The 27,354-nt window shown below is 54.2% G+C and overlaps 1 protein-coding gene across 1 annotated transcript; it reads right to left on the bottom strand.

Moving 5' to 3' along the window:
• Window positions 1-285: 285 nt before the first annotated feature.
• On the bottom strand, window positions 286-16,615 carry PNPLA3 (patatin like phospholipase domain containing 3). The gene is made up of 10 exons (XM_057743327.1): window positions 16,414-16,615; window positions 13,587-13,819; window positions 12,347-12,412; window positions 9,736-9,945; window positions 8,362-8,422; window positions 5,486-5,701; window positions 4,243-4,375; window positions 2,842-2,946; window positions 1,364-1,498; window positions 286-391 (listed from the first exon to the last, which is right to left on the bottom strand). The coding sequence occupies exons 1-10, from the start codon at window positions 16,598-16,600 to the stop codon at window positions 286-288; spliced, it is 1,452 nt and encodes a 483-aa protein (XP_057599310.1). The 5' UTR covers window positions 16,601-16,615.
• Window positions 16,616-27,354: the final 10,739 nt, after the last annotated feature.

Below are 27,354 nucleotides of genomic sequence, written 5' to 3' on the forward strand. Positions count from 1 at the left end.
GGCATGAGGGTGCGTCACCAAGGGTCCAGGTGGGCGTCAGGCAGGCGTCACCTGCCCCACTCCTGGCCAGCTCAGCAAGGGGACGGTGCTTTGTTCTGGAGCCCAGGTGGCCAGGAGAGCTGACCACTCACAGCCTTGCCTCACTCAGGGAGCGAGCACTACCGGCACAGGAGGCCCCAGAAACGCGAGGAGCCAGCCAGGAGCCCGGAAGGGGGGCTCCCCTGCACTGCGTGACGACCCCGTCTTTCACAAGCAGCCGCTGCCTTCCAGGTGCTGGCGATCCCATCAAGGCTCCCGCAGAGTTTGCCCCCCGTCACACTCTCCTCTAAAGGGTATGTCCCCACGGCGCAGCGCTTGGTCTGACCTTGCCGGCTCCTCGACTCCGGGACACCTGCACAGTGGGGGTGAGAGTTGCAACCTTTTGTGCCAACATTTAGGATTTTGAGCTTATCACTGTTTCTTTTCTTTTCTGTTACACTCAAGTGATAAATAAGAAAACCCGACACGTTTCACCTTGGATCCCATTACACTGTGCTTGCCAACAAATTACCATCCTGGAGAGAAGACGGGTAATTGTCTCTCGCTCCGCTGCATCAGGGCTCTGGGAGTGCAGAGGACAGGTGAGGACCCGGGGGCGCTAGGGTGACCGTCTTGTGCACTGGATTGTTTTTTTTTTTTTGGCCATGCCTCATGGCCCTCGGGATCTTAATTCCGCAAACAGGGATCGAACCCGCACGCCCTGCAGTGGCAGCGCGGAATCCTAACCACTGGACCACCAGGGAAGTCCCTGAACTGGATTTTTTTTTAAGGCTTATTCTATTAGTAACTCACTGATTCCTATAATATATAATCCAACTGATAATTAGAAGATTCCCTTATATTTAAAACTTTATCAAATATTTAGGGTAGGTCAAAAGATGTACCAGAATGCAAATAAGTTGCCATCTTTTACTGCCCCCTAACCAGGGGTGTCCTTGGGAGGATGGCACCCCGTTCACCCCACAATGACTGCTTCCTGTACAGAGAGACGGGACCACACTCCTTTCTTCCTTCCAACCCCCAAGACTGCGCAAAGGGCAGCCCAGCCCCCAGCCGCAAGGTCCCCCGTCCAAACACCGGCCATTCTAGGAACCTCCCCTGGGACAGCTGAGTGGGTGGCAAGAGGAGTCAGCCATGGACCCTCCGCGCTAGTCTCCCCGTGTGCGATCTCCCAACGGAACCAACTTCGCGCTTACGCATTGGGTTTCCTTAAGCTCTGGACCGCCACGTACACCAAACGTGGCTTCGTAGCTTTTCATAAGACAAAAAGATTGCCTTCCATTTCAACAAACTATAAATTCAGCACAGAGGCCATTTTCCATACATCACGGATGTCAGCTTTGGCCTCCACTGGGCAGTCCATCGGGAGGGCGTCCGGGTCCAAGGAGGAGCAGGGAGGCCAGTGGTGCCCACGGTGTTCTGGTTTGTGGGGGGAAGACCGTGGGCTGCTTGCTGGTGTCTGGGATCTGAAACAAAGGAGGAGTTCTACCTCAGCCACAGACCTGCTGCTCTGGGCTTCGGTGGCAGTGAGGAGGGAGGGACACTGCTTCTTACTCTGGGCCCCACAGGTGGCCCAGCCCAAATCCACGGCCTCCTCAGGCCCTCGGTGCCGGGCTCACGTCACCGTCCCGGGCCTCCAAACCTGTGGGCCTCCCAGCCACCTGGACCCCTCCCACTGGACACCCACTGGCACAGAGAAGCCCATCTGTCTCCACCACACAAACCAGCTCGTCTGCCAGGGTGCCCGCTGCCGCCCACACCGCCAGCCCCCAGGCCCCCTCCTCCTGCCCCGCGGCCCCGGGGCTTGCAACTGGCATCTTCCTTTTGGCCTGGAGCCTACGAACCCCTCTCAGTCCTCTAGGTCTCTGGGCCGGTTCTGCTGCCTCTTGCGGGGGATGGGGGGGAGGGGCGGCGCCCTCCACGTGGCCACTACCGTCATTTCCCAGCACACACTGGATCCTTCCGCTCCCTACTTTTAACCCTTCCATGTCTGCTAACAGCAAAAACAGCTGCGGGCTCGTCCCTGAGTGCCCACCACATGTCCAGGACCGTGCTAGGGGCTCCCTGAAGCCTCGCAGAAACCTGACGAGGAGAGGAGGGTCACCCTTGTAGAACAGGTGAGGAAGCCGAGGCCCACGATTTTCAGGATAAGATCCAACCCTCATAACGGGCACCAGGCCCTTCTTGCTGTGAGTTAGTTTTCAGAATTCAGAAAGTAGCAGCAGCATCCGGGCCACGTTACCGATGCAGATGGCGGGTTCCATCCCAAGAGACCCTGATTCAGCAAGTCTGAGGTCAGACGGAAATCTGCATCAACAGACACCATCCCCCCAACCCCCCCACCCCCCACACATACATGCACACACAGATGTACACCAAGGGACCCTGCCTCTCTCTGTGCCCCACCCCCTCCCCGTGCTGCCAGCACCCAGAGCTACTTCCTTTCCGCAAGCCAATGCTACCTGACACTCCCTGACCTGCCCCTGTCCCTCTGCCCTGTCCCTGCTCCCCTGGCCAGCTCTCTCCTCTGCCATCAAAATTAGGCTCAGTGGATATTTCCCCGCCCCCTCCCTGGGCTTCACCGCATCCTGTGCCGCTAAATCTTGGTTATTAGCTTTCAGCGGATGCACTGGGACCTCTGATTTGCTCAGCTGCCTCCCATGAGACAGGACCCCCTGCACCAGAGGATAAAACCCCTCGCCACCTATCTGGGGCCCGATGACATTTCTAGAATGGCGCAGGAGGCCTGAGCAGATGGGAGGGCGCCTGTTGGACCCGCAGACCCACAGCCAAGTCACTTACCTGGAGGTGGGAAGCAGACACATCACCACGTGAGAACAAACCTGGGAGCTGGCCCATCGCAGCCACTGGATGTCACTGGGCATGTCCGGAAGCCACGCCACCAGCCTGCAGGGATAAAACGGAGACACCCTCGCATCCTATGAGCACGAAGACAAACCAAAACACAAAGAACAAAACCAAACCCTAACCGAAGGCACACATCTTACACCGATACCATCGTCCAGGTTTACTGCCAGGGTCCCTTCTAACCCCTACCTGATAAATTCCCAAAGACAAGCCAACCTACAAGCCCAAAGGAAAATTAGGCCATTTTTGATTTGGGAAAGCTCAAGGGACCTACACGGAAATAAAGAAGACCTTGGTTTCCCAGGATCCTACTTCTCTGCGGCAACATGGCCACGATGCAGAGCATCTTGTGGTCCAGAACCACCCCCTCCGCCCAGGTCTGCTGTGCTTGGCCATGTGCAAGCCCCGCAGAGGAAGCCGCCGAGGAGGCCTGACCACTGACCCCCAGACTCCCGACACCCCAGACGCGTAAAGGACCCCACGTCTCGGGCTTTGAGAAATGCCAGGGCAGCCCTCAACCCAGGGCAGGGCTGTGAGGCAGCGGGTGGCTGATCTGGCGGGGAAGGGATCTGGGGAGGGTCACCAAAGCTGGAGAGCTAAGCTGGATTTTTAAGGATGGTTGGGACTTTACTTGCTAAAAAGAAAGTAAGCATCAAAGGAAATCTGAAGAAAACTGAGGGAAAACAAATGCCCAGGAATTCAGCAGGCACACAAGCGTTGGCCTCAGATCCCTCCCAACATACCAGGAATAAAATCCCAAAATAAAAGTGCAGACCTACAAGAAGTGACAGACAGGGTTTCCCTGGTGGTGCAGTGGTTAAGAATCCACCTGACAATGCAGGGGACACGGGTTCGAGCCCTGAGCCGGGAAGATCCCACATGCCTCAGAGCAACTAAGCCCGTGCACCACAACTACTGAGCCCGTGTGCCGCAACTACTGAAGCCCACGTGCACCTAGAGCCCGTGCTCCACAAGAGAAGCCACCACAATGAGAAGCCCGTGCACCACAATGAAGAGCAGCCCCCACTAGCCTCAACTAGAGAAAGCCCGCGTGCAGCAACAAAGACCCAATGCAGCCAATAAATTAAATAAATACTAAAAAATATAAAAATTAATTAATTAAAAAAAAAGAAGTGACAGACATCAGTAAGAAAGGAGGTGGGGTGGGCAGGGGCTCACCAACGAGGCAGCTTCCCAGGGCGCTCCCCGCAGACCGTGAGCTCTGCCCTGTTGTGTAAGGAGCCAGGGTGGGGGCTGAGGGCCTTCCACGGCTTCTCTCACTGAATCCTCACCCCACCTCCACGAGGAAGCCACAAAGCCACGGGAAGCGCTCACCTCTGGACCACAGCAATGGCAGACTCCACGGGCAACGTACATGGCAGCATCACGTAGGACATGACCTTAATTGGGAAGAAGTTGCAAATCTTGCTTATGTACCCATCTTGGTTTCTGATTGCTTTCCTCAGGGCTGAAAAATACAATTCGGATGTCTGTCTCCCACCAGTGTAAGGACCAAACCATCTCCCCCAGGTGGTGCTTGGAATGTCTGTGAAATATACAAATCCTGGCAGCCAAAGAATCAGAAGCTTCCACAAATGAGATCAGGTGGGGCTTGTGCTCAAGTAGCCCTTGGATCACCTGTGGTACAGGGTCCCTAAAGGGACCCTGTACCACAGGTGATCCAAGGGCTACTAAACTGACTGTTTTTGGAGGCCTTCACAAACTTCTCAAACCGCCCGGGCCCCAGTTTTATGAGCTTTTCTTTGCACCTGCAGCTGATTCCATCTCTTCTGCCTGGAACCCCCTAGCCTTCTGTTTCCCCTTTGTAATGACCTCTCGACGCCTCAAATCACATTAATTTGAGCAGCTGCTGGTTCGTGCAACTCCTGGGGTGTTAGTGCCTCGGACGCAAGAAACGGCATTTATTTCATTTCACTTCATTTCATTTCGTTTCAGCCATGTGTGTGGGATCTTAGTTCCCCACCAGGGATTGAACTCACACCCCCTGCACTGGAAGCATGGAGTCTTAACCACTGGACGACTGGACCAAGAGGGAAGTCCCTGTCCCGTTCATCTTTGAATTTCCCTAAATGCCCAACTGGAAGCTGCACAGTGCATTCATCTGCCCATCAAATAGTCGATGACATGATAAAATACACCAGCTTCAGTGAAGGTTCAAAACTGTGGTTTCTGGGGGGAGGGAGAAATTAGAAGGGGCTCTTTGAGAGAAAAAGGGCTTTGAGATGGGAGGACGGGCAGAGAATGGCATTCTCAAAGAACAGGCCACCCCAGGGGTGCCCCTGAAATCCAATGTGCCTGGACTTCAGAGAGCACAGCCAGTTAACACAAAACTCAGCTGGAGATTGTTTTCCTCTGGCCACGACCACACTGGAAGGGAGACTGAGCAAGGACCCAGGGGGACAGGATGCGCATGCTAGGAGGTGGGGGTCCTGAAGGGCCTGCCCTGGTCACTCTGCCCCATCTCTTCCTCCACGACACACAGGGAAGCCACCCTTTCCACTTCTTGAAGGGTCACAGAGAACCACCTCCTGTGCCTTCTCGCCCCCAGAGCCAGCACCTGTCATGAGCTTGGGCGACAGGGTCTCCAGGATGCTCTCATCCCAGGGCAGGATGCTAAGGCGCAGATGTTCCAGCAGCTCGTCTCCCTCAGGCCTCGCTGCCCCGGTGGCCACGTCGGGGGAAGGCTCCAGGCTCCTGTGCTCCCAGGGGGCTTCCAGGGCTTCCGACTCTGCAGAGGCCTCCCTCAGGCACGGAGGGGGCCTGTCACACATGCCTGCAAAGGGCACGGGAACAAGCCCATCAGGCAATTTCGGGCGGTGAGGTCATTACGCACCCACCCACCTGCCCGCCGAATTAGAGGGAAGCTGCTGCCCTGTTATCCAGACAAGGCAGGGATCAACGGGGGCAGGCACTCCTAGCAGGGAGGAAGGAGTGTGGGGCTTTGACACCCGGTGGATGTGATGCAGGCGCCTGGCTGCATCACTCTCTGCTGTGTGGGCTCCGGAGCCACGTGTGGGTTCACGAGGTTCACAGCTAAGGGTTAGAACTGATTTATAGTAACCGAACCACTGGTTAAGCCAGCAGTCCAGGCCCTGCAGCAGCCATTCAACTGCTACCGCTATCATCATCTCCGCTTTTCGGCTGAGGAATCAGAAGCACAGAGAGGTTAAGAGATTTGTCCAAAGACACACAGCCAATACATGGCAGAGCAAGATCTGAACCCAGGTCTGATGTCAGTGATGGCACCCTTCCATCACACGGCCTCGAAAGAAGCATTAGGTCAGGGGGTTTGTGCAGGCCCTGCCCTGGGTGCTGGGGCTCAGGAGCTGATACCAGTGGGTGGTTCCCGCTCGCACGCTGGGTGGGGACAGCGAGACAAGTACTTTTGGATGCCCACCTTGTGTTCCCACTCTACGTTAAAAGCCCAGGGGCTGTCCCTGGAAGCCCGTGCCTTGTTCTCAGGTTACGCTTCCCATTTAGGCTTCCCCAGATCTTTCCAGCCTCTGTTAGACACACAGCTCACCCCCTGGGACTTACTTTCCCTTAGGCATGTTTCAGAGAACCCGTTCCCAGGGGACACCTGCCCCAGCCCCACGCATCCTCTGCAGGACCCCGAGGAGGCCAGCGCGGCCAAGGGAGGACTTCGTTTCGATCATTAAACCCAAACCCAGCACCGATACTGCAAGCGCCCAGCCGCACACCAGTCTTTAGAATTACTAGGAATCACCCAGCATCACCTAATCCAAATGCTTTTTGCTAGAGATGTGGACACGGAGGCCCAGGGAGGGGAGGTGGCTTGCCCAAAGTCATCTAGCAATCTAGCAACTTCTACAGGGTCCATCACTGTCATTTATTCCCAGGTTGCTCCCAAATTTCACCCCCAGTCCCGACCACTTTCCAGAACCTCAGACTCTGACATCACTGTGCCCCTTGCACAACCACCCAAATATGCCCCCGGGGCACCGCGCACGGCCCGCCAGCTTTCCTGCAGAAGCCGTGCCCTCCTGAGGGCCTGAGAGGTGAGCAGAGCCCCTCTCCCCGCGTCCCAGCTGCAGAAGCCAGAGGCCAGGACTTCATCCCTGAACCTTCCTCCTCCAGAATCTCTGCTTGGTCGTCTCCAGGTCCTGTTCCCTCGGGCCCCTTGCACCACCCTCGCTGCCATGACCCTGGCCAAGCCCACAGCAGCCGCCTTCACCTCCTGGATGCTGGTCTCACCCTCTCTGCACTGCCGCCAGGGGGCCCTTCCAAAGCTCTCCTCCGACCGCCCTCACTCCCGCTTCAGCAGTCCTCCGTGGCTCCCCAGTGCCACAGGATGCAAACCCAGCACCATGCCCATGAGGCCCAGCCTTGTCCCTCCACCTTTCACGTATCACCATTCCTGCCCCTCTCCTCCGTCCATCTCTCCAGGTGCCCCGCCCCCGCCACTCCAGTTATACCGTCTTTCCACCTCACCCTCACACCCCCACACCTAGAACGCTCCTATTCACTCCTGAAGTGGCAACGCGGATTCACATCGTCCCGAAACCCCGCCTTCCCCCGCCTTGCAGACCCTTCCCCGCCCTGTGTGATCCTACAGCATCCTGTATCTTCCTGCCAGAGCACTGAGCACACCGTCAGCCTGCTCTTTACATATGTGCCCCGCCGACCACGAGACTAAGCTCCAGGAGGGCAGGGGTCACATCCGTCTGTCCACTGCGGAGTTCCTAGCACACAGCCAATTGCTTGGCACCTAGAAGGTATGCAGTACACATTTTCTCAATAGCTAAATACATGTATGTCCTATGAACCACACCACCTCCCTGGTCTTAGACAAGGACTGATTCAGGGGATCAATACATGAACGAACCTTTAGTATCAAAGAAAAGTAGCTGCAAACACATGTACTATTTGGTTCCAATCTAACGTTTCCAGAACCCAAGTCCCCCAGCCTGGACGACCCAGGATGACCCAAACGCAGGAACTTTCCCCAGAACACAGCTGGGCTAGTGGGCGTGGCCCACACCTGGCTGGAGAGAGCTGTTCTGATGGCTTCACCTGGGACCCAGAGACTGTTTATCTTCCTTCCTTACTTCCAAACTAAAGGTTGACAATTGTTCAAGCAGAAAAGAAAAACAAAGGAAGTGCCTTCAGCATGCAGACAGGTGACACTGGACAGGGAGAGCGAGCCCTGGGGCCATGACATCTGGGTTCACATCCCAGCTCTGCTCCCCAGTGAGTGGAGTGCAGGCCTGGGCTGCCCCTCCAAGCCTCAGTTTCCCCATCTGTAAAAGGGGGGCAAAGATCTCCTATCTTACGGGGCCAAAGAGAGGGCCGAGTGAGACAGGGAGTGAAGGTGCTGAGTGAGTGATGGAGCCAATATCACTCCCCTGTTGACCAAGGCTATGAACAGAAAGCTTGTCAAAGGGGCACATCTGTCGCCCCAACCGTACATACCATTCTCTTCCAAGAACCTGATCGCATCTAAGTATCCTCGAAAGCACAGCTCTCCAAGCACCTGTGAACAAATCAAGTAAGTTAACTGCGGGGGGGAGCCACTAAGTGCCATTCTTTTCAACGTCACCTGAAGATGGCAGACGCAAAGCCAAGAGTCCTCCAAGCTCCAAACCGTGTGCCCTGCGCAGCCGCTGCAGGGCCGGATGGGGCTCTGCTTTCCTGCAGGCCTCAGCTCGAGTGACACCCTCTCCGTGCAGCCCTCGCTGGCACCCCGGCATGACAGGCGCTGGTTCCTCTGGGCTCCTGTGGTCCCCGGATGAGCCTCCACCCTAACAAATACCGGGGCCTGATCTACTTGTCGTGAGACAGTACGAGCTGCCTCCCCTGCTCCTCTGTGTACAAACCACACGGGCAAACCAGTCCTGCGGTCCAGCCTTCCCTCTCCCTGCAAGCGCACGCTGTCGTGTACGTTGCATGGCACGGCCTTCTTTCTCCCCCAGAGAACTGGCGCTGTGCAGATTCTACCACCTTTCTTACTATGTTAGGGTAGTAAGGTCCACCACACTACAAGGACAATCAAAGATTACACTGGGAGTTTCCCGGTGGTCCAGTAGTTAGGACTCCATGCTTTTACTGCCAAGGGCCTGGGTTCAATCCCTGAAGATCCCACAAGCCGTGCAGCGCAGCCACCCCACCCCCCTTCAAAAAAAAAAGATGAAACCACTAAAGGCAGTGTAGTTCTTGACCATGGCTGCAAATAAGAATCATTAGGCATATATACATTATCAATAAGAAAAAAATCAAACTGTACACTTAAAATATATGCAGTTTATTGTACGTCAATTATATCTCAATAAAAGTTCTAAAAAAAAAAAAAAAAGAATCAATGGGATGGGACTTCCCTGGCATCCAGTGGTTGAGACTCCACCTTCCAATGCAGGGGGTGCGAGTTCGATGCCTGGTCGGGGAGCTAAGATGCCACATGCCTCAGGGCCGGAAAATAAAAACCCCAAATCATAAAACAGAAGCAGTAAATTCAATAAAGACTTTAAAAATGGTCCACATCAAAAAAAATTCTTAAAAAAAAAAAAGAATCATTGGGATAATTAAAAAAAAAACCGAAACAAAACCCTAGTACCCAGGCTGCTGATACTTAAGCCACAGCCCAACAGAGGTGGAATCTGAACAGCAGCGCTGTTTATATGTCCGCAGGGGATCCCAGCAACCAGCGTGAGGCAGCATTGAGCTGAGTTCCTATTCAGTGATGGGGTCTGTGTCTGTTGGTTGGTTTGCATGGAGGACAGCTGTTGGGTCCCCTGGCAAACAGGGATGCAAAGGAGAGAACAGCCCCTTGGAACCCAGAGCCCCACTCACCTTGAGATCTGGGGGAAACACCGCCCGGGTTACCAGGTGGAGGTTCTCCGAGCACAGGCGTAGATTGAGCTTGGTGAAGCCCTCGTGAAGAAAGTTCGTGGACTTGACTTTGGGGCAGATGTCACTCTCCCCATAGAAGGGGGACACAGTGATGGTCGTTTTGGTGTCAAAGAAGGGTATGATGTCACTCACTCCTCCGTCAATGTATCGCTTTAAGGGGCAAAAAAAGGACACACTGTCAGAAGCTCTGGGCTGGCGTTTTCTGTGTGTTTCAGATTACGGGCAGAGGCTTCGCAGGGCCGCAGGCAGATACGGTGGGAGGATAGGGGCTTTGGAATCACTCTTTCAGCAAATCCTTACTGAGCATTTCTGTGCCAGGCCAGGCTGTAGGCTGGCACTCAGGGCTGCCACATGCTGTTGTGTAGTTTACGTACTGCACAAAAAAGTGCCTGGCCAAGAGGCAGACGGAGGCTGGCGTCTGGCCCACGTTGTGGTGGCCAAGTCCTGAGCCCAGGTAGGTGTGCCCCTGTATTGTGCATAGACCAGGGGCGTTGTGTGCACTGGGGACAGAGTATGATGTAGACCTGGCGCCAAGGGAGACAGATGGTCAGAGGTTCGATTCCAGAGGCCCCTTGCTGCTTGAGGAATCTTAGACGAGACACTTAACCTGTGAGCCTGACTCTGCCCACACCTGGGAAACGAGAGTCAGCACTGGAGACTTACATGATACAGTGAACCTGGGACTTGAGCTCCCATAAAATGGCATCTTGTCCCACAGCTAATGTGCATTTGGGGTAAACACTGTGAGAATCAGTTCTCCTGTATCCATAACCCTGAACAATGAGGCAGGTTTTGGTACAATTTGGACCGAGTCTGCACCTATGAAACCAACATCTAGAATGATTCCCAAACCCACGACCATCACAGCCCAGCTATTGGTGCCCACGGTGGCGGAGGGTGGGAGGCTTCAAATATCACAACTGGGAGACCTGCCCCAGCCAATCCTTCCAAAGGGAGAAATTTCAGGGCACACCTTGGCCTAAAACAAGTTCGGGAAAGAATCAGGCACGTTCAGCCCCGCCTTAGCTATCAGGAGATTCTTGCCTGAGTCCAAATATGATTAGATGTGCACACACAGCGGTAGTTTCTAAACTGTTGCCGTACGATTTCTATGGAAGATGCAAGAAGGCATCAAACACCTCACTGGCAGAAAGGGACACGGAACCAAATGTCAGGAACCTTTAGTTAAGACTGAGGAGGGAGGCACTTCCCTGGTGGTCTAGAAGGTACGACTCTGTGCTCTCAGGGCAGGGGGCGCAGGTTCGATCCCTTGTCGGGGAACTAGATCCCGGACGCACGCCGCAACTGAGAGCCCCCATGCCGCAACTAAGAAGTCCGCATGCCGCAGCTGCAACGAAGATTCCATGTGCAGCAACTAAGACCCGGCACAGGCTAAATAAATAAATAGATATTCAAAAAAAAAAAAAAAAAAAAAGACTGAGGAGGGAGGAAGCGGGGGACTATTTTTTTCATTATTATTTTTTTAAGTTAATTTTTACTGGCATATAGTTGATCTACAATCTCATGTTATGCTCAAGTATACAGCAAAGTGAATCAGTTATACACATACACATATTCACTCTTTTTTCACTTAAGGGATATTCGTCCTAAAATCCACTGACTCCTCTGTCCTGTAGAATTTTCCCTCCACCCTGCACTTTTCTATAGGAATGTTCTGAGTTTGCTCAGCGGAACCTGCCTTTGGAACTTGCTTTGCCATGTGAGGACCGCGCTGCTGTTAAAGCGTGACTCAGCAGGGCTTCTAAAGTGCCTTCCTGCTGACACACTGGGATGTCGTGTCTTGTCTCCCACAGTTGCGACAACCTAAACTGTCTCCACACAGCGCCAGGTGTTCGTTCCGGGGTGGAGGGACAGAATCATCTGATGACCACGCCCTCAAAGGACACTGCCAAGTGGTCCAGCACAGCCCAGCCTCCAGTCCAGAGCCTCCGGGACAAACGCCTCAACTTCTGTTTTTCCACCGGAGGCAGCGCTCGGGATTAGCCACGTGTTTACATATTTGTTGATGGAACCAAATCGCAGCCCTGCGGGCAGCTTCTGCCCGAAGTCACGGGCTACAAAGGGCAGAGCTGGACCCACAGAGGATTAAAACTCTCCACCCCTAAGAATAGAGCCTTATTACCTTAAGTAAGGTAATAAGCATCTTATACCTTAACTAGGCCACTGGGCACCTATTCTGGTGCTCCTGTGCAGACTGAGTGAACAGCTTACCTCACAGATAACCGGCTAATTATTCTACACGGAATTGGTTTTGCTGCTCAGACAGCCTGGAAGCGGGGCCAGTTATGGAATCTCTGTCTGAAGGCTGAGAGGCAAAAGGCTCCGAGTTTGGGGACAGGTATCAGGGGCCCAGGGTGCCTGAGCTCAGTGCCTCTTCTTTCTTTCCTTTTTTTTTTGGACGCACAGCTTGCGGGATCTTAGTTCCCTGACCAGGGATCGAACGGGGGCCCTTGGCAGTGAAAGTGCAGAAGAGTCCTAACCACTGGACCACCAGGGAATTCTGTCAAACACAGTTTAAAAGGAGACTTACCACGCCTCTGAAGGAAGGGGGGATCAAGCCACAGATGATAGGGATGAAGGAGGAACAAAACAAGGCCTGTGAAGACAAAAGGGAGTGAAACCACAGCTCAGAGCAGGCTGCCTTTTATCCCCCTGGGTCTCTATAAGCCTCCTCCAAGCGAGAAGAGCAACAAGTCTGAAAACTCTCGGCACAGAGTAGCTACTTTAATAAATGGTTGAATGAAAATGAACCAACCTACACACTTACTATTTCAGGCCCAAGTATCAACTCTCTAACAACCGTCTGCAGACTTCAACTTCCTGTCCCTGCTCCCCACGAGGGTCACACAGGGTCATCACAGAAAGGACCAAGAGCTGGTGGCTAGCTGATTGACGGGGAAGGGGCTGGATCAGGGCTTTGCAAACGCTGACATTCATCAGAATCACCTGCAAAGCTTGGCAAACCACAGACTCGGTGCCCCACCCCTAAGGTTCTGATGCAGCAGGTCAGAGGCGGGGCCTGAGAGCCTGCAATTCTAACCAGCTCCCAGGGGATGCTGCAGCTGCTGCCGCCAGTCCAGGGACCATGCTTTGAGTTGCACCGAGCTAGCAAACATCAGGCAGGGTGTAACACTGATGCAATGAGAGCAGGGTCTCACGTGGGAACACACAGGTACTAGCTGCCTAGAAAAAGCTTCCAGAAACAAGGTTACGTGGAAGATGACACGAGCTGCAGAGAAGCTGCTGATTCTGTGCGCCAGGCTGCGAGCTCGCATGGACCTGTGTTAAGTGACATGATGTCCAAGTAACTCTCATAAAAGGCATCAGTCAAACCAAGTGGTATTTGATATGGCCAATGAACTTCTCGGTGCTAGACCCTGAGGCCAGAGGCAAATAAGACACGCTCCCACCCTCATGGGGCTTCACTGGAGGGGGTCCTCATTAAGGAACAGGCATTGTTGGGAGGAGGGACACGTGAGACAAGGTCCCTGGAGCAAGAGGTCATGAGCTAAGTCTTAAAGGATAGGGAGGTGTTATTTGGAACTGACCTGGAGCACGCCACGTTTGCAAATGTCTGGACCAGACTGCTGGATGCACATGAAGCTGATGGTACCCTGGTACAGGAAGCCAACCAGCATCATGGGCAACCAGGTTCTCTTGCATCGTAAGAAAAAAATGGGGCAGGTGGCCTACCATCGCCCTCTCTGTGTTGCTTCCAAAATGAAATGGCCTTTCTGACTTGACAACACCCAGATAAACAAACTGCTTACGTCCACGACTTCGTCTTTGGACCGAAAATCAGACACCAGCACATTTTCTCCATCGGACACTCTGGTGAGCGAGACGACTATTTTGCCCGAGAGGAGCTGGTGGACGTTGTCTGGGAGGTATCTCTGGAGGCCATCTCGGAGGTGCTTGCTCAAATTGAAGGCCGGGTGGAGGATGCCAATGTTCCGGCTTCGGGCACTGCGGGCGAGGTCCATGAGGATCTGTAATATCCGGTCTGGGGGGTGCAAGGGGCAGGGAGAAACAAATATACAAAGGGATGTACCACCCTGGAGCTGGGGGTGCTTTGTGGCAGGACTGGAAACCTGAGGGCAGGGAAGCTGCCGACTTTTCCCTTTCTCTGGGCCTGGGCTGTCTGATCTGGCCCCTGAGCCTGAGATGTGGTTAGTCCAAACTGAGACAGGTAAAAGACACACTGGACCTCAAAGGCTTAGAACAACAACAACAAAAATGTAAAATACCTCATGAATAATGTTTTATATTGATTAGATGAGAAAATTATAACATTGTGGCTATAATGGGATAAATATAATCTCAATCGTGTCTTACTTTTTCCACGTGGCTATCAGAAAATGTAAAATATGCACATTTTTGTTGGTTAGCGCTGCTCTAGGCCCTTTGGGGCCACAGGAACGAGCCTCCGGAGGCCCAGTGAGTCCTCTTCTCATCTCCATCCCTCCATCAAGGCCAGAAGCCAAGAACTCACAGCCTTAGAACTTGAGTACCAATGGGCCTAACACTGCAGGGAGAAGAGACCAAGTGCAGCCTTGGACCTGAGTTTGAATCCTGCCTCCACCTCGTACTAGCTGAGTGATTAAAATATGTCACCTCACTGCCTCTCTGAGTCTCAGACTGTATGTCTTTAACATGGGACCACACTCACCTACCTTTTGGAGACAGAGAAGATTAAGTACACTACAGTCTGCAGGTTCTCAACCCAGAGGAAGTACCTAATAACCAGACTTAACTTTTAACCTCTAATGCCAGCATTACCAGACCATCTAGTGGGCATTCACGCTCCATCTGACCTCACTCACTGGCCTGGTCCCCTCTGGTTGGTCTGCACGGCCCTGGCAGGCAGGAGCACCTGACCCAGCCCAAGCCCTCGTCATCCATCAATCTTGGGATGCAGAAGGCCGGACACACATTGGCAGGTCCTGACCCACTGCTGACCTCCACTGAGCTCCTCCTGCACCTGTGGCCTCACTGAGCCCAGGCAGAAGGCACAAAACTGCACACAGCTGGCTGGTTCTGCCCGTCTCTCCTGCCAAGTCAACCATGCTTTAGAGGCGCCCTCAGGAGCCCCACCCAAGTCACAGGCTCTGGGAAACGCTTCCTGGAGGTCCCCAAGTGAGACAGACAATTAAAGCAGGAAACTGGGGCTCCCAGAACCTGCAGAGTAGTTCTTGCCAAAACCTCCAGACCCACTTTCCAGGGACTTGGTGGTCCCGAGCCTCCCCCTGCAGGATACACCCCAGGCTGCACCTGTCCTCTGCCTGTTAGGAAGCCCCTTTACCCTGGGGTCAGCGCACTCCAGGTACTTGGGTCCATGTATTTGAATTTGGCCCCAGTTAAACATCTGACCATGTGGATGTCTCCAGGTCACAACCCTGGGACACAACGGCTGGCTTTTATCACTGCTCAAGTCCCAGGTGTGCAGACTGGCCATGTGGCCAGTCTAATCCTCCCTGAGATCACATTTCCTGCCCTTTGCTCCTCTCACCCTTGATGGGGAAGGCGGCGAGCATGGCCTCTCCTAATCCCCACCTCTCGATCAGCCCAGGGTCTGCTCACTGATCCTATCCAATGGCAGGGCTGTGCTTATTGGCAAGGGATTCCCGCTGGCAGTGTCCAACACAGCAATCCCCGGGTAGAGCAAAGAGTAAACTGTTAAGGCAGCCCAGATAAACAGGGACTGATGAAAAGGTGCATTATCTTCCTGTCTGGGGACCTCTGGGTGCCAAGAGCTCCGTGCTGCCACTTGCTCCAGGGCCCTGCTCCTTGGCTAGAACCTCAGGCCAAGGACGCCACACCTTAGTAATTTAGGCCAGCTGGCCACAAGCCCCAGGTCCCCCCTCCCCCTGGAACCCACGTGGACAGAGATGCTTCCTTAGGGCAAGGTTCAAACGCACAGGACCTCGTTTTCAGGGCACTGAGCTGGGGTGCGGTGGGGGGAGAGGATGGGATGGGGGATGTCCAGCCCTCAAGGAGGGTCTCAAACACCAGAAAAGGAGGAGAGGAGACAACTTTCCTACCTCCTCTCACACCCTCCCCCCCCAAAACATCACTCCCCAACCCCCTTTCACTCCAAACCAGCAAGTTGCCCTCTGTCAGAGAGGCACCCAGCCCCCATCCCCAGGCAACTAGGGCGGGGTTTCTCCAGTCCCTCTAGTCTCCAGAGGGAAGAAGGCACCTACCCTGGGACTCAGGCCAAAGCCTCCTTCCTGGCCAGATGCAGGGCAAATCAGGCCTCCCTCGCCCCCCTACCCCCACCCCCAATCCCGCGTCGCGCCCCCTCCTCCCCGCCGCTCCGAGACAGCCCGACTCTCTGTCCCGGGGTGGGAGGCTTCCTTCAAGCCCGGGCGCCAAAAGGGAGCTGGGGCGAGGATGCGCTCCGGGTTCCCACGCCCAGAAGAGCCGCCTCGCCTCCCAGGTCCGGCAATGGAGCTCCCGGGTGCGGGGCAAAAGGACGCACGGGAGGAGGCCTCTGCCCCGGGAGACCCCGGTTGTACCCCGCAGGGGCTGTGTGCAATCCCCGGTCCACGGCGCGCCCCCTCCCCGCGCGGAGCCCCGGCGGCGGCCGGGACCTACCCAGCGGGATCCCAGAGAGGAAGAAGGCGAGGTGCAGCGCGCCGGCCGAGGCACCGAAGAACCTGCGCGCGTCGCGGAGCAGGTGCGGGGCGCGCTCGCTCAGGCAGCGGGTCACCCCGACGTGGTAGAAGCCCAGGAAGCCGCAGCCGGCGAAGGACAGGCTCCAGCCGCGCTCGAGGTCGAACATAGCGGCGGCGGCTCGGGGGTCCGGGGTCCGAGGGTGCCGCGGCGCCGCCCCGCGCCCGCGCCGGCTCTCAGCGCGCCCCCCGCGCCGCCGCCCGGGCAGTCCCGGCGTGACGTCACCGGCCGGCCCCGCCCCCCTCAGGCCACGGCCGAGCGGCCGGGCCGCCCAATGGGGGGGCAGCGGGCCCACCCCTCCCTGCCCTGCGGCCGAGGGCTGGGAGGGGTCGCGCCCGCGGGAGGGTGGAGAGAGGAGTGTCCGCAGTTGCGGCGACGGCGGGTGTCCCGCAGAGAAACAGCTCCTTTCCCGTTCCTTTTCCTCCCTGAAACCAGGGAGGGAGAACCAGTTGCCCGCTCAGGTTCTTAACATCCTCTCTACACTTTGTCATTTGCCTTTTCGCATGAGGAAGCAAGCCTTCAGCAGGCACCAACATCTAAATAGAATTTTCTGTCTTTGCTTTGATTTCCTGCAGGTTTTTATACGATGTCTTCAGTTGACGGCAAGCGGTGGAGATTTTCCGCTTAATGAAAATGACACGAAGCTTCCCTTTCAAAGTTTCGCTTCTAAGCAACAGTTGTGAGTAACAGGTGCTTGGTGCTGGGAGGTGGGGTGCGCAGTGCAGGACCACGGGAGTTCTGGAGGCTCCAGCCTGGGTGGTTCCTGGTGCCCTCAGAAAGGGTCTAGGATCCCCTGACTTCTGTGTCCACACTGCACTGAGCATTTCCACGGCAGCCACACAGGGAGGTTAGGCCTTTGTCCAGAGTTGCACAGCCAGCAACCCAGGTTACTGGGCCATCCTACCCTCTGTTTCTTTCTTTCTCTCTTTTTTTTCAAATTTTTAAAAAAATTTATTTATTTTTGGTCACATTGGGTCTTCGTTGCTGCGTGTGAGCTTTCTCTAGTTGCCGCGAGCAGGGGCTACTCTTCATTGCAGTGCACAGGCTTCTCAGTACGGTGGCTTCTCTTGTTGTGGAGCACGGGCTCTGGGCATGTAAGCTTCAGTAGCTGTGGCTCGAGGGCTCTAGAGCACAGGCTCAGTAGTTGTGCCACACGGGCTCAGTAGTTGTGGCACACGGGCTTAGTTGCTCCACGGCATGTGGGATCTTCCTGGACCAGGGATCGAATCTGTGTCCCCTGCATTGGTAGGTGGATTCTTAACCACTGCTCCATGAGGAAATTCCCTACTCCCTGTTTTGTGGAGAGAGGAGCCCCCTCCCCTCTCCACCAAGGCCCACGTAGAGTACAGTGTGTGGGCTTTGGGATCAGGCCTCCCCCCTCTGTGTCCTCATCTGTAAAACGACTGGTGGAGATGCTGCCAGGCCTCAATATGTCATCTGTGAGGCCGCTGGACATGTGGATGATATGTGACCTCCTCACCCACAGAGCTTCCCAAGTCTGAGGTATCCCTTGCTTGGGCTGAACCTGTGCCCGGAGGTGTGGGGGGGTGCCAGGATCAGGGCAGAAGCTGAGGCTGGGTTGCCTCAGGGTGGGCCATTCTGTCTCCTGTCTATGAACCAGAATCCCAGGGCGTGGGAGATGCAGGCCCTAGTGACCACCTGGGCCAACAGTGACCTCACACAGACACTTCATAGATTGAGGCAGAGTGAGCCAAGGGCCGGTCCCTCTGTTTGTTCCTGACCACGTTGGCATTGCTGCGGTGGGGGTGGGGCAGTGCTCACATGCCTGTCTCAGTCGACTGCCCTCCACGCCCATCCTGCACTCAGGGCTGGGACAGAAATGAGCGTCCTAGGTGGGAGCACTGAGGCTGATGTCAGGGTCAGCTGGGGCCACAGTCGCTCGCCTCCTGCCCCTTCCCTGGGACACCTTCATCCTGCACCTGCCAGCCGTCCTGCATTGCGTGACTGCCCTTAGGACTAGTGACAGGAAGGCCAGGCTCCGGTAGGCATTAGAGGCTGTGCTCATGGGCCCTAGATGAGTCATCCTGCCACCAGTCACTGGCATTTGTATTCTCTTCCTATCCACAGACACACATTCATGGCAGGCTGCCTGGGACATCTGTCCTCCCTGGTGTGACCCAGACGTAGGTGGGAAAGGAGCAGGGCTGAGGAGTGACCTCCTCTTTGTGGCTGCGTGTTGACAGCAAGTGGACTCCCGCTTTGCCCAAACAAAGAGAAGAAAGGACTGGACAGGGGTCCCGCGTCCCCTGGTCTGGCTCTCTCAGCCCCTTGCCCAGTGTTCCCATTGGGCAGGCTGTGAGCTTTGGCGTCAGATGGCTGAGCCCGCAGGCTTCTCTACTCATGAGCAGAGTTAATTAGACCTTGCAGGCATCAGTTACCTCTTAGCTTAGTTTCCTTATCTGGTCTATCGGGAATAAAGTAGCCGTGTGAGGGTAAGCTGATTTTTGGTGGGGCCAGGCTAGCAGCATGCAGGATCTTAGCTCCCCTACCAGGGCTCAAAGCTGCACCCCCGGCAGTGGAGGTGCAGGGTCTTAAGCACTGGACCATCAGGGAAGTCCCAAGGGTAAGCTCTTTTTACCCACCATGCTTCTCACACCAGTTACGTCAACAACTTTTCCAACACCACTTTTGCGACTCTCGGAAACACCAGCTGGGTGTGCAGCGTGCGGTTCAAATTTGACGTTTGCTACCCAGAGTTAGCGCGGACCCCACGCATGAAGGGCTCAGTCCCACCAGACTGGCCCTACCTCAGATGCCAGTGGCAAATCGGGTCCCCAGGTCCCCACACTTCTGTTCGACTTGGCTCCAGTGTCGAGGGTTCCCACACCTCCCCCTTTAGGATTTGCCAAAACAGCTCACAGACCTCAGGAGAACTTCACTGGCAGCCAAAGCATTTAGGAATGAGGGGTCAAAGTTCTGTCTGATAGCCTGGGGGCAATTAAGGTTGCAGGACACACGGTGGCGTTACCCAGAAATAGCAAGCGTCCATTTCTTGCTGCACTTCATGTTCTAATTCACGGTACTTGTGATATAGTGCGGAATGTTTTGGCAGTAGCTGGACTCGAAGGCTGAGGAACACTTCGCAGTATTAAGCAACTCTTGTTGCTCTTAAGGTCGTATATTCACAAGCCTGGGCTTAATGCATGGAACCATACTTTACTTTGGCAACTAGGTGGGTTGTGTGCCATTTGAACTGCAAATAGTTTTATCTTGATAAAAATATTTAATCAGGTTTCAACTTGCAGCCGTATTAAATAATTTAGATTTAAAACTTTTAGATCGTTTTCACATATAGAGACAGTGTCCAACTCGGCTCAGTTTACCAGGGACTTTCCTGGTTTGGGCACTGAGAGTCCTACATCCTGGGAAAACTTTTGGTCCCAGACAAACTGGGACAGTGGGTCAACCCCGTGACACTGGCAAATATCAGGGATAGGTCTGCCTGGCCTGTAAGTCTGCAGTAGGATGGCCCTAGGATTGCTCATCTTATTGGGCAGGAAATGGAACAAACCGCTGGCTGGGAGACCCATGAGACGGTGCAGAGAATGAGAGACCAGCTCAGAATGGAAACAAACGCTCAGCGTTCCTCACTGTTTATGGGTTCTGTATTTGCGAACTCACCTACTCGCTAAAGCATATTTCTAACTCCAGATTAACACTCACAGCTCTTTTTCGGCCATTCACGGACATCTGCAGAGCAGCCAAAAAATCTGAGTTGCCCAACGCATGCATTCCCAGGTGCGGCTGAAGAAAGCCATGATGTCCCTTCTCGTTTAAGTCCCTGCTATAAACAAGGGTCCTTCTTGTGGTTGGTTGATTTATTTCACATTTTGGTGCTTTTGGGTGGTGGCTTTGCTGTTTAAAATGGGCCCCAAGCCTAGCGCTGGGGCCATTTGGTGTTGCCAAGCTCAAGAGGCTTGACAGCCTTACAGAGAAAACATATATGTCGGGTGAACTTCCGGCACCAGTGACAGTGCTGGTCGCCGTGTGGTCAGTGTTTATGAGTCACAAATGTGTCACACAAAGTGCCTTTAAACAGAAGCACCCATCACACAAGTTGTGTGTTGATTGGTTGATGAAAATGTTGTGACTAGAGGCTCACAGGAACCCCACCTTCCATTTCCCTTAGGAGCAGGGATTCGAAATTCACTAACAAACGCATGAATTTCTAGAACATAACTGCTGTGAAGAAGGAGGGGAGCGGGAGGTGCCGGGAACTCTGGGATTTGTTTCCCCAGAGGGACTGGAAGTACTGAGACCCTCCCCCCTCCCCCCCCACTCTGGCTGTGCTGGCTCCGCTCGCCCCTCCCTGCAGTGCTGGTCAGGATGAAGGCAGGCATCCTTCATCCAGTTACCAAATCCCAGGACCCGAGGATGCCCCTGTGGGAGGCCTTGGTCCCTCTGTCACCCTGCCGGATGCCTCTATCCTACCACTGCCCTGCCCTCATGGCCCTTCCACCCCCCACACACCTGGCCTGACATTTCCTAACTATGCTGACCAGCCCAGTGTCCCTCCTCACACTCTCAGCCCCACCCTTCACCCAGCTTCCCAGCTGTGGCTGTAAGTCACTCTTTTTTTTTTTTTTTCCAATCATGGTCAAATATACAGAACATAAAATTTACCATTTTAACCATTTTTAAGTGTATTTGGCTTTCTTCAGTACTAAGCTGGAAGCAGGAACAAAAATGAGGGAAGCTGCCAGTGATTATTCAGGTCCTGGTCTTTTGAGGTCGATTGTTACGGGGTTGTTGTCTGGCTTCCTGGGCTGGTTGGTGGAGACAGTGGTCTGACTTCCTACAGGTCTGACTCACCGAGCGGGCATCCCGGGCTGGCTCCTGTAGTTGACAGGTTGGTTTCCTGGGCTGGTTGCTGCAGGTTGTGGGTCAGATTTCTCTTTCTGTATATGATCTGGTTATTGTCTGTTCCTGTATTCAGTCTCTAGTGGGGAAGACAGGCAGAAACTGTACTTATGCAAGACATGGAACCAACCTAAATGTCCAGATGAATGGATAAAGAAGATGTGGTACGTATATACAATGGAATATTACTCAGCCATAAAAAAGAATGAAATCATGCCATTTGCAGCAACATGGATGGACCTAGAGATGATTGTACTAAGTGAAGTAAGCCAGACAAAGACAAATGTCATATGATATCACTTATATGTGGAATCTAAAATATAACAGAAATTAACTTATCTATGAAATAGAAACAGATTCACAGACATAGAAAACAGACTTATGGTTACCAAAGGGGAGAGGGGGTAGGGAGTGATAAAATAAGAGTTTGTGATTAGCAGATATAAACTACTATATGTAAAATAGATAAACAACAAGGTCCTACTGTAGAGCACAGGGAACTATATTCAATATCCTGTGATAAATCATAATGGAAAAGAATATGAAAAAGAATGTAGACAGGGCCTCCCTGGTGGCACAGTGGTTAAGAATCTGCCTGCCAATGCAGAGGACATGGATTTGAGCCCTGGTCCAGGAGGATCCCACATGCCGAGGAGCACCTGAGCCCATGTGACACAACTACTGAAGCCCACGCGCCTAGAGCCTGTGCTCTGCAACAAGAGAAGCCACTGCAGTGAGGAGCCCCTGCACCACAACGAAGAACAGCCCCCTGCTCGCCGCAACTAGAGAAAGCCCACAAGCAGCAATGAAGACCCAACACAGCCAATAAATAAATAAATTAAAAAAAAAAAGAATGTAGACATATGTATAACTGAATCACTTGGCTGTACAGCAGAAACTAACACAACATTGTAAATCGACTATACATTAATAAAATAAATTGAAAAGAAAAGAAACTGTGCTTACAATAACTAAACTTCACAGTGTCAGGGGAAGTCATTTACTGGGGTGGCCAGGGAAAACTTCTTGTAATGTCAGTGCCCTAAAAACACATGGGGAAAGAAGGATGAGCCTTATGAAAATGGGAGGGAGGGAGGGAGGGAGCCAGAAGAAGACACGATTGAGCTGGATTAACAAGGTTGGCAAGTTCAAGACCAGGCGAAGGAAGCTCCCCGAGGCTGGAAGATAGAGAGAGAAGGGGATGGGGGAGGGAGTTGCTGGGAGAGGAGATACATGGGCTGCCCAGGGGCCTAGGAGGGCCCAGTACAGAGTCTAAATCTGATTCTGTGGCCATGGGAAGCCCTGGAGGGCTTAGACAGGGGAGGGGCACAGTCTTATTTACAAATCGGGAAGATCTGTCTGGAGTCCAAACCTCTGCAGATAGGATTCTTTAGGCTCGTGAACTTTGATGGGGAAAGAAGTACCCCTTGGTTCACAGGACCTCTACCTGAAATGTAGGATTTCCTTCAGACACAGGTGTGGGAAACAAATGACAGGAATGCTCTTACAAGTACCTGTGACTTTGCTCCCAATAGAAATCACTGATCTTTTTTTTTTTTTTTTGGCTGCATTGGGTCTTCATTGCTGCACGTGGGCTTTCTCTAGTTGTGGTGAGAGGAGGCTACTCTTCACTGTGGTGCAAGGGCTTCTCATTGTAGTGGCTTCTCTTGTTGCGGAGCATGGGCTGTAGGCACACGGGCTCAGTAGTTGTGGCTCATGGGCTGTAGATCACAGGCTCAGTAGTTGTGGCACACGGGCTTAGTTGCTCCTCGGCATGTGGGATCTTCCCTGACCAGGGGTCACACCCATGTCCCCTGCATTGGCACTGTGCTACCAGGGGAGGCTGAAATCACAGATCCTTCTACATCATATGATGGTTGCAGATTTCAAGATAATTTACACTTATTACTTTGATATTATGGTGTCTGAAAAGGTGCCCTGCTAGATCTTTTTTTTTATGAACACTTATTTATTTGTTTGTTTTTGCCACACCCTGTGGCTTGTGGATCTTAGTTCCCCAACCAGGGATAGAACCCGTGCCCCCGCCAACGGAAGTGTGGAGTCCTAACTACTGGACCGCCAGGGAATTCCCTAGATCTTATCTAATGCACGAACAAAGAAGCACATCTATTATGCCATCGCAATTAAAATGTACTTTGATAATTATACTTGAAAATAAGTGGTTTCCTTTGTAATTCTATGAATTTTATTTCATGTGTTTAAAAGCACTCTTCTGAGAAGAGGGCACTGGCTCCCCGAAAACCAGGTTGGGGACCACGTGTGGAGAAGGGGCTCTGGGGGAGGATGTACTGGGGGAGGGCAGGCCGCTTAGGGGACCCACAGGCACCCAGGAGAGGGGGGCAGCTTGGACTAGTGGTGTAGAGATGGCAATGGAGAGAAGTGGATGCAGTTGAGAACTACTTTGGAGGTAGAGAAAAGTGGACTTACTGTGGATGGGAGATGAGCTTGAAGGAAAAGAGGGGATAGGGAAGGATTTGGACAGACAGTTGGGCGTGCTGCCTTGGCCACATTGAGCTGGAGAGGCTGCTGGACCACCAGGTGAGATGTCAGGTAGACAGATGGATGTGCAGGTCTGGAGCTCAGTGGAGAAGCCAGAGCACACAATTTGAGGGTTGCTGGGGTAGAGGTGATATTAAAGTCATGAGGCTACAGGAAGATGTCCAGAAGGGGTAAATAGAGAAACAGGGAAGGCAGAGCCGGGAACGGCCCCATGTGGAGGTCTGGGAGGAGGGGGAGGTGCTGGGAGGAAGGAGAGAACAGGGGTCCTAGACACCTTGAGACAAACAATGAGGGCAGGTAACTTCCCACTGGCTTTGGCAAAGCAGACAAGACTATCTCAAGGGTGGGGATGTGGGGGCATCAGGAGAGGGACAAAAATCTCAGAGAGGATGGGTGAGGGAAAGCATGGGGCTGCCGGGGGTGTCAGCTCTCCAAAGAAGGGGGGGGAGAGGTGGGGTCAGTCAAGGGAGGGCTTTTAGAAGAGGTTGGTTTTAAAGTGCATTTGCGTGCAGCAGGGGAGGGTCAAGGGGAGATGCGTGGATGGTGTGGAAGATGAAGGTGAGGTGGCTGGAGCCAGTGCTTAGAGAAGAGGACCCAGTGGGAGGAGGAGGGCGCCAAGGGAGCAATTGCCTTTGGACACGCCGGGAAGCGATCTACCACTGTGATGGGGCAGGCGCCATGGGGACAGGTGCCATGGAGACAGGCGCCATGGGACAGGCATGATGGAGACAGGCACAGTGGGGACAAGTGCCATGGGGACAGGCGAGAGTGCTGTCAGCAGGGAAGGGATTGCATGCTTTCTGGGAAGAACCAGGTCACTGACGAGAGTGAGGAGGAGGGTCCGGGTTGTAAGGACGGTGTGTAAAGGTGAAGAGGATGGGAGAAGGTGCAGGGCTCTCTGCAGATGCTCAGCCACTGCGACCTGGGCTCCTTCCCTGGAAGAGAGCCCGCAGGTTCACTGAGATTAGATTAGCAGCCAAATCTAAACCCAGACCTAAGCCCATCAATGCCTCAAGGTGGAGAGACGGAGGTCTGAGGACAGCCAATCACCCACAGCCCACCAGGCTTCCCACGTAAGGCTCAGGCCACAGCCCAGCCAAGTACTGTCCTTGTTGGCTTGGCTTGGCTTCCCAAGTCTTGTCTGCAAGGTCCGGCCCAGCTCCTGTGGGTGGAGCCCTCCTAACCACTCCTCCTTTGGCACTCCCCGAATGGAATTGGTTTTTGCTCAGAATAAACCTCAACATTTTTAATATGCTTATCTTTTAACAAGCGGACCAGGGAAGGTAGGCTGAGGAAGGAGGGGAGTGAGGGCCTGAAAAGGGCTGTGGGTTGTGGCTAGGCTCTAGGGTCCGTGTCTGTGGGGTCCGTGGGGCGGCGCATCACTGGAGTTGGGGGGCAGCTTGCAGAGGAACGGGTGGAGGTCCTGCGGCAGGAGGATTGTGATGGGGCCCTGCGGTGGAGCAGTGCGAGGTGGTCACAGGCGAGGGTGTGACATGAGTGTGGGGTGGAGGGCAAGGCCATCTGCGGAGCCCACAGGGACTGAGAGGCTGGAAAGTGGATGCGTAGCGTCCAGGGATGGAGACCAGAGCAGGGTGGAGAGAAAGCAGTGAGCCAGGATTCGAGGCCAGCAGGGGGTGTCAACGGTGACAGGGACGGGTCAGGACAGGGAAGTAGGCCCGGGAGTCAAAATCGTCAGGGGTTTGAAGGAGGGAGAGAGACAGCAGAGGTGAGGAGCAAGGAGGCTGCCTCCTGTTGGGGAGGCTGCCTCCTGTTGGGAAGCAGCCTCTCCAGGGCAGAATAGCAGAGTAGAGGCTGCGGATGGCGGGTGGGGGGGGGGGGGCAGGTTGCTAAGGACCATGGGGAGAGGGTCAGGGTGGGAAGGGGCTCAGCAGGGATAGAGGACCTGCCAAGAGAGGGGCAGGGTTTGGTTCAGTTTTCTAGATGTCAAAGAGCGCAAAGCAGAGGGAGACCCTGACTCAGAGCGTGGTTTCGGAGGGAGGAGCTCAGGTCACCTACAGGTGGATCAGGGTTTGTTAAAATCAGCGTGAGTTCCGGAGACCTAATTCTCCTTCTTTTAACAGAAGCAACGAGGCCGTGGTTCAGAGGCTCAGAGCCCTGGGACCCACCCGAGGATAACTGACCTGACCCCAGTTCTCCCAGCGTCTCAGTGGCCTCACGCAGCATTAGCGAGCACTCTGCTTTTTAAAGCAAATCTGAGACCCTGAGGCTCCCCCAGCCCTTCTGGCAGGGGCCGGGGTGGGGTGGCACGAAATGGCCACTGGGAGAGGGCCCACGCCGGGCACTGCTGACTGTCCACGGTGAGGCCACTCGACCTTAGAAGATCCAACCAAGCACAGGCTGGCACGGTTTTGAGACAAGGGCTTCTCACTGAAAATCTGTGTTACATGTTTAACTGACAGCAACAGCGTGACAGCTGTCCTACCAAGAGGTGCCTGCAGATTGAGGCACAATAAGGGTCAACTGGCAGCGTCCCCATCTTTTTCCCAAGGAGGAGGAACTGATTGTAGTTTCATATGTCAGGGGCTTTGGGGGGAGCGGTGACTGTCACCTTGGGGAGAGGTGTGGGTTTGGAGCAGTGAGGGGAGGGGCATGAAGGCACCAGCCGGCCTCCCATCCCTCCCCCATCACTGACTGTCCTCTCCGGTATTCACAGGGCAATGCCCGAGCCATGGGATCACATCCTCCTTGGCAATCAAGTGCAGACCTAGGTTGCAGCAGCTCAGACTCTTTCCACACATCGGAGCTGGAGTCGCCGTGACCCTGGCTCTGGCTGGATTCTGCCATGTCTGTGGGCCTCCATCCAAGTGGCCTCTGAGGCTTTGTCCTGGCGGGGAGGCTTCCAAGATGAGTGAGGGGAGATAATGAAGCCCCAAAGATCTGGTCCAGGTAGGCCTGGCCTCGGGATGCAGAAAGGCTGCTAAGGTCCAGCGTGTACACAGTGGAGGGAACTCGGGGTGCCTCAAACACCGCCCGGAGCTATGGGCTGGTCACGCTGCATCTTCACCCCCTACCTGTGCTTTCCGGGCTGAGCCATGACCACCCTTTTTCCTCTCTCTGGGGCCCTTTCCCCAGCCCCCTCCACTCCACTCACCAAGCCAGGGGGCCAGGCAGACCCCACTTGGACTGCTGATTTCTGTGACCTGGGCAGGTCTCGTACCTCTGCCGAGCCTCAGTTTCTGCCTCTGTAAAATGGGTGTGTGCTCAGCACCTGGGGGCTCAGTGTTCAACTCAGTGTGAAGTGCAGAGACCCAAGACTCCCCAAATCTGGAATTTGGTGGGGAAATGATGGTGTCTGAATAGTCTACAACTTGTTAGGTATCTAGGGTTTGTGTTAAAGGAGGGAATCATCCCATTGCTGCACCCCAGTTCCCCGACAAGTGAACCCCTGCTTGTTCCTCTCAGGAACTAGCGCAGGACATTCAGGTGGGAAATGGGAGCACC

This window comes from Hippopotamus amphibius, chromosome 7 (genome assembly GCF_030028045.1).
Source record: "Hippopotamus amphibius kiboko isolate mHipAmp2 chromosome 7, mHipAmp2.hap2, whole genome shotgun sequence".
NCBI classification, from domain to species: Eukaryota; Metazoa; Chordata; class Mammalia; order Artiodactyla; family Hippopotamidae; genus Hippopotamus; species Hippopotamus amphibius.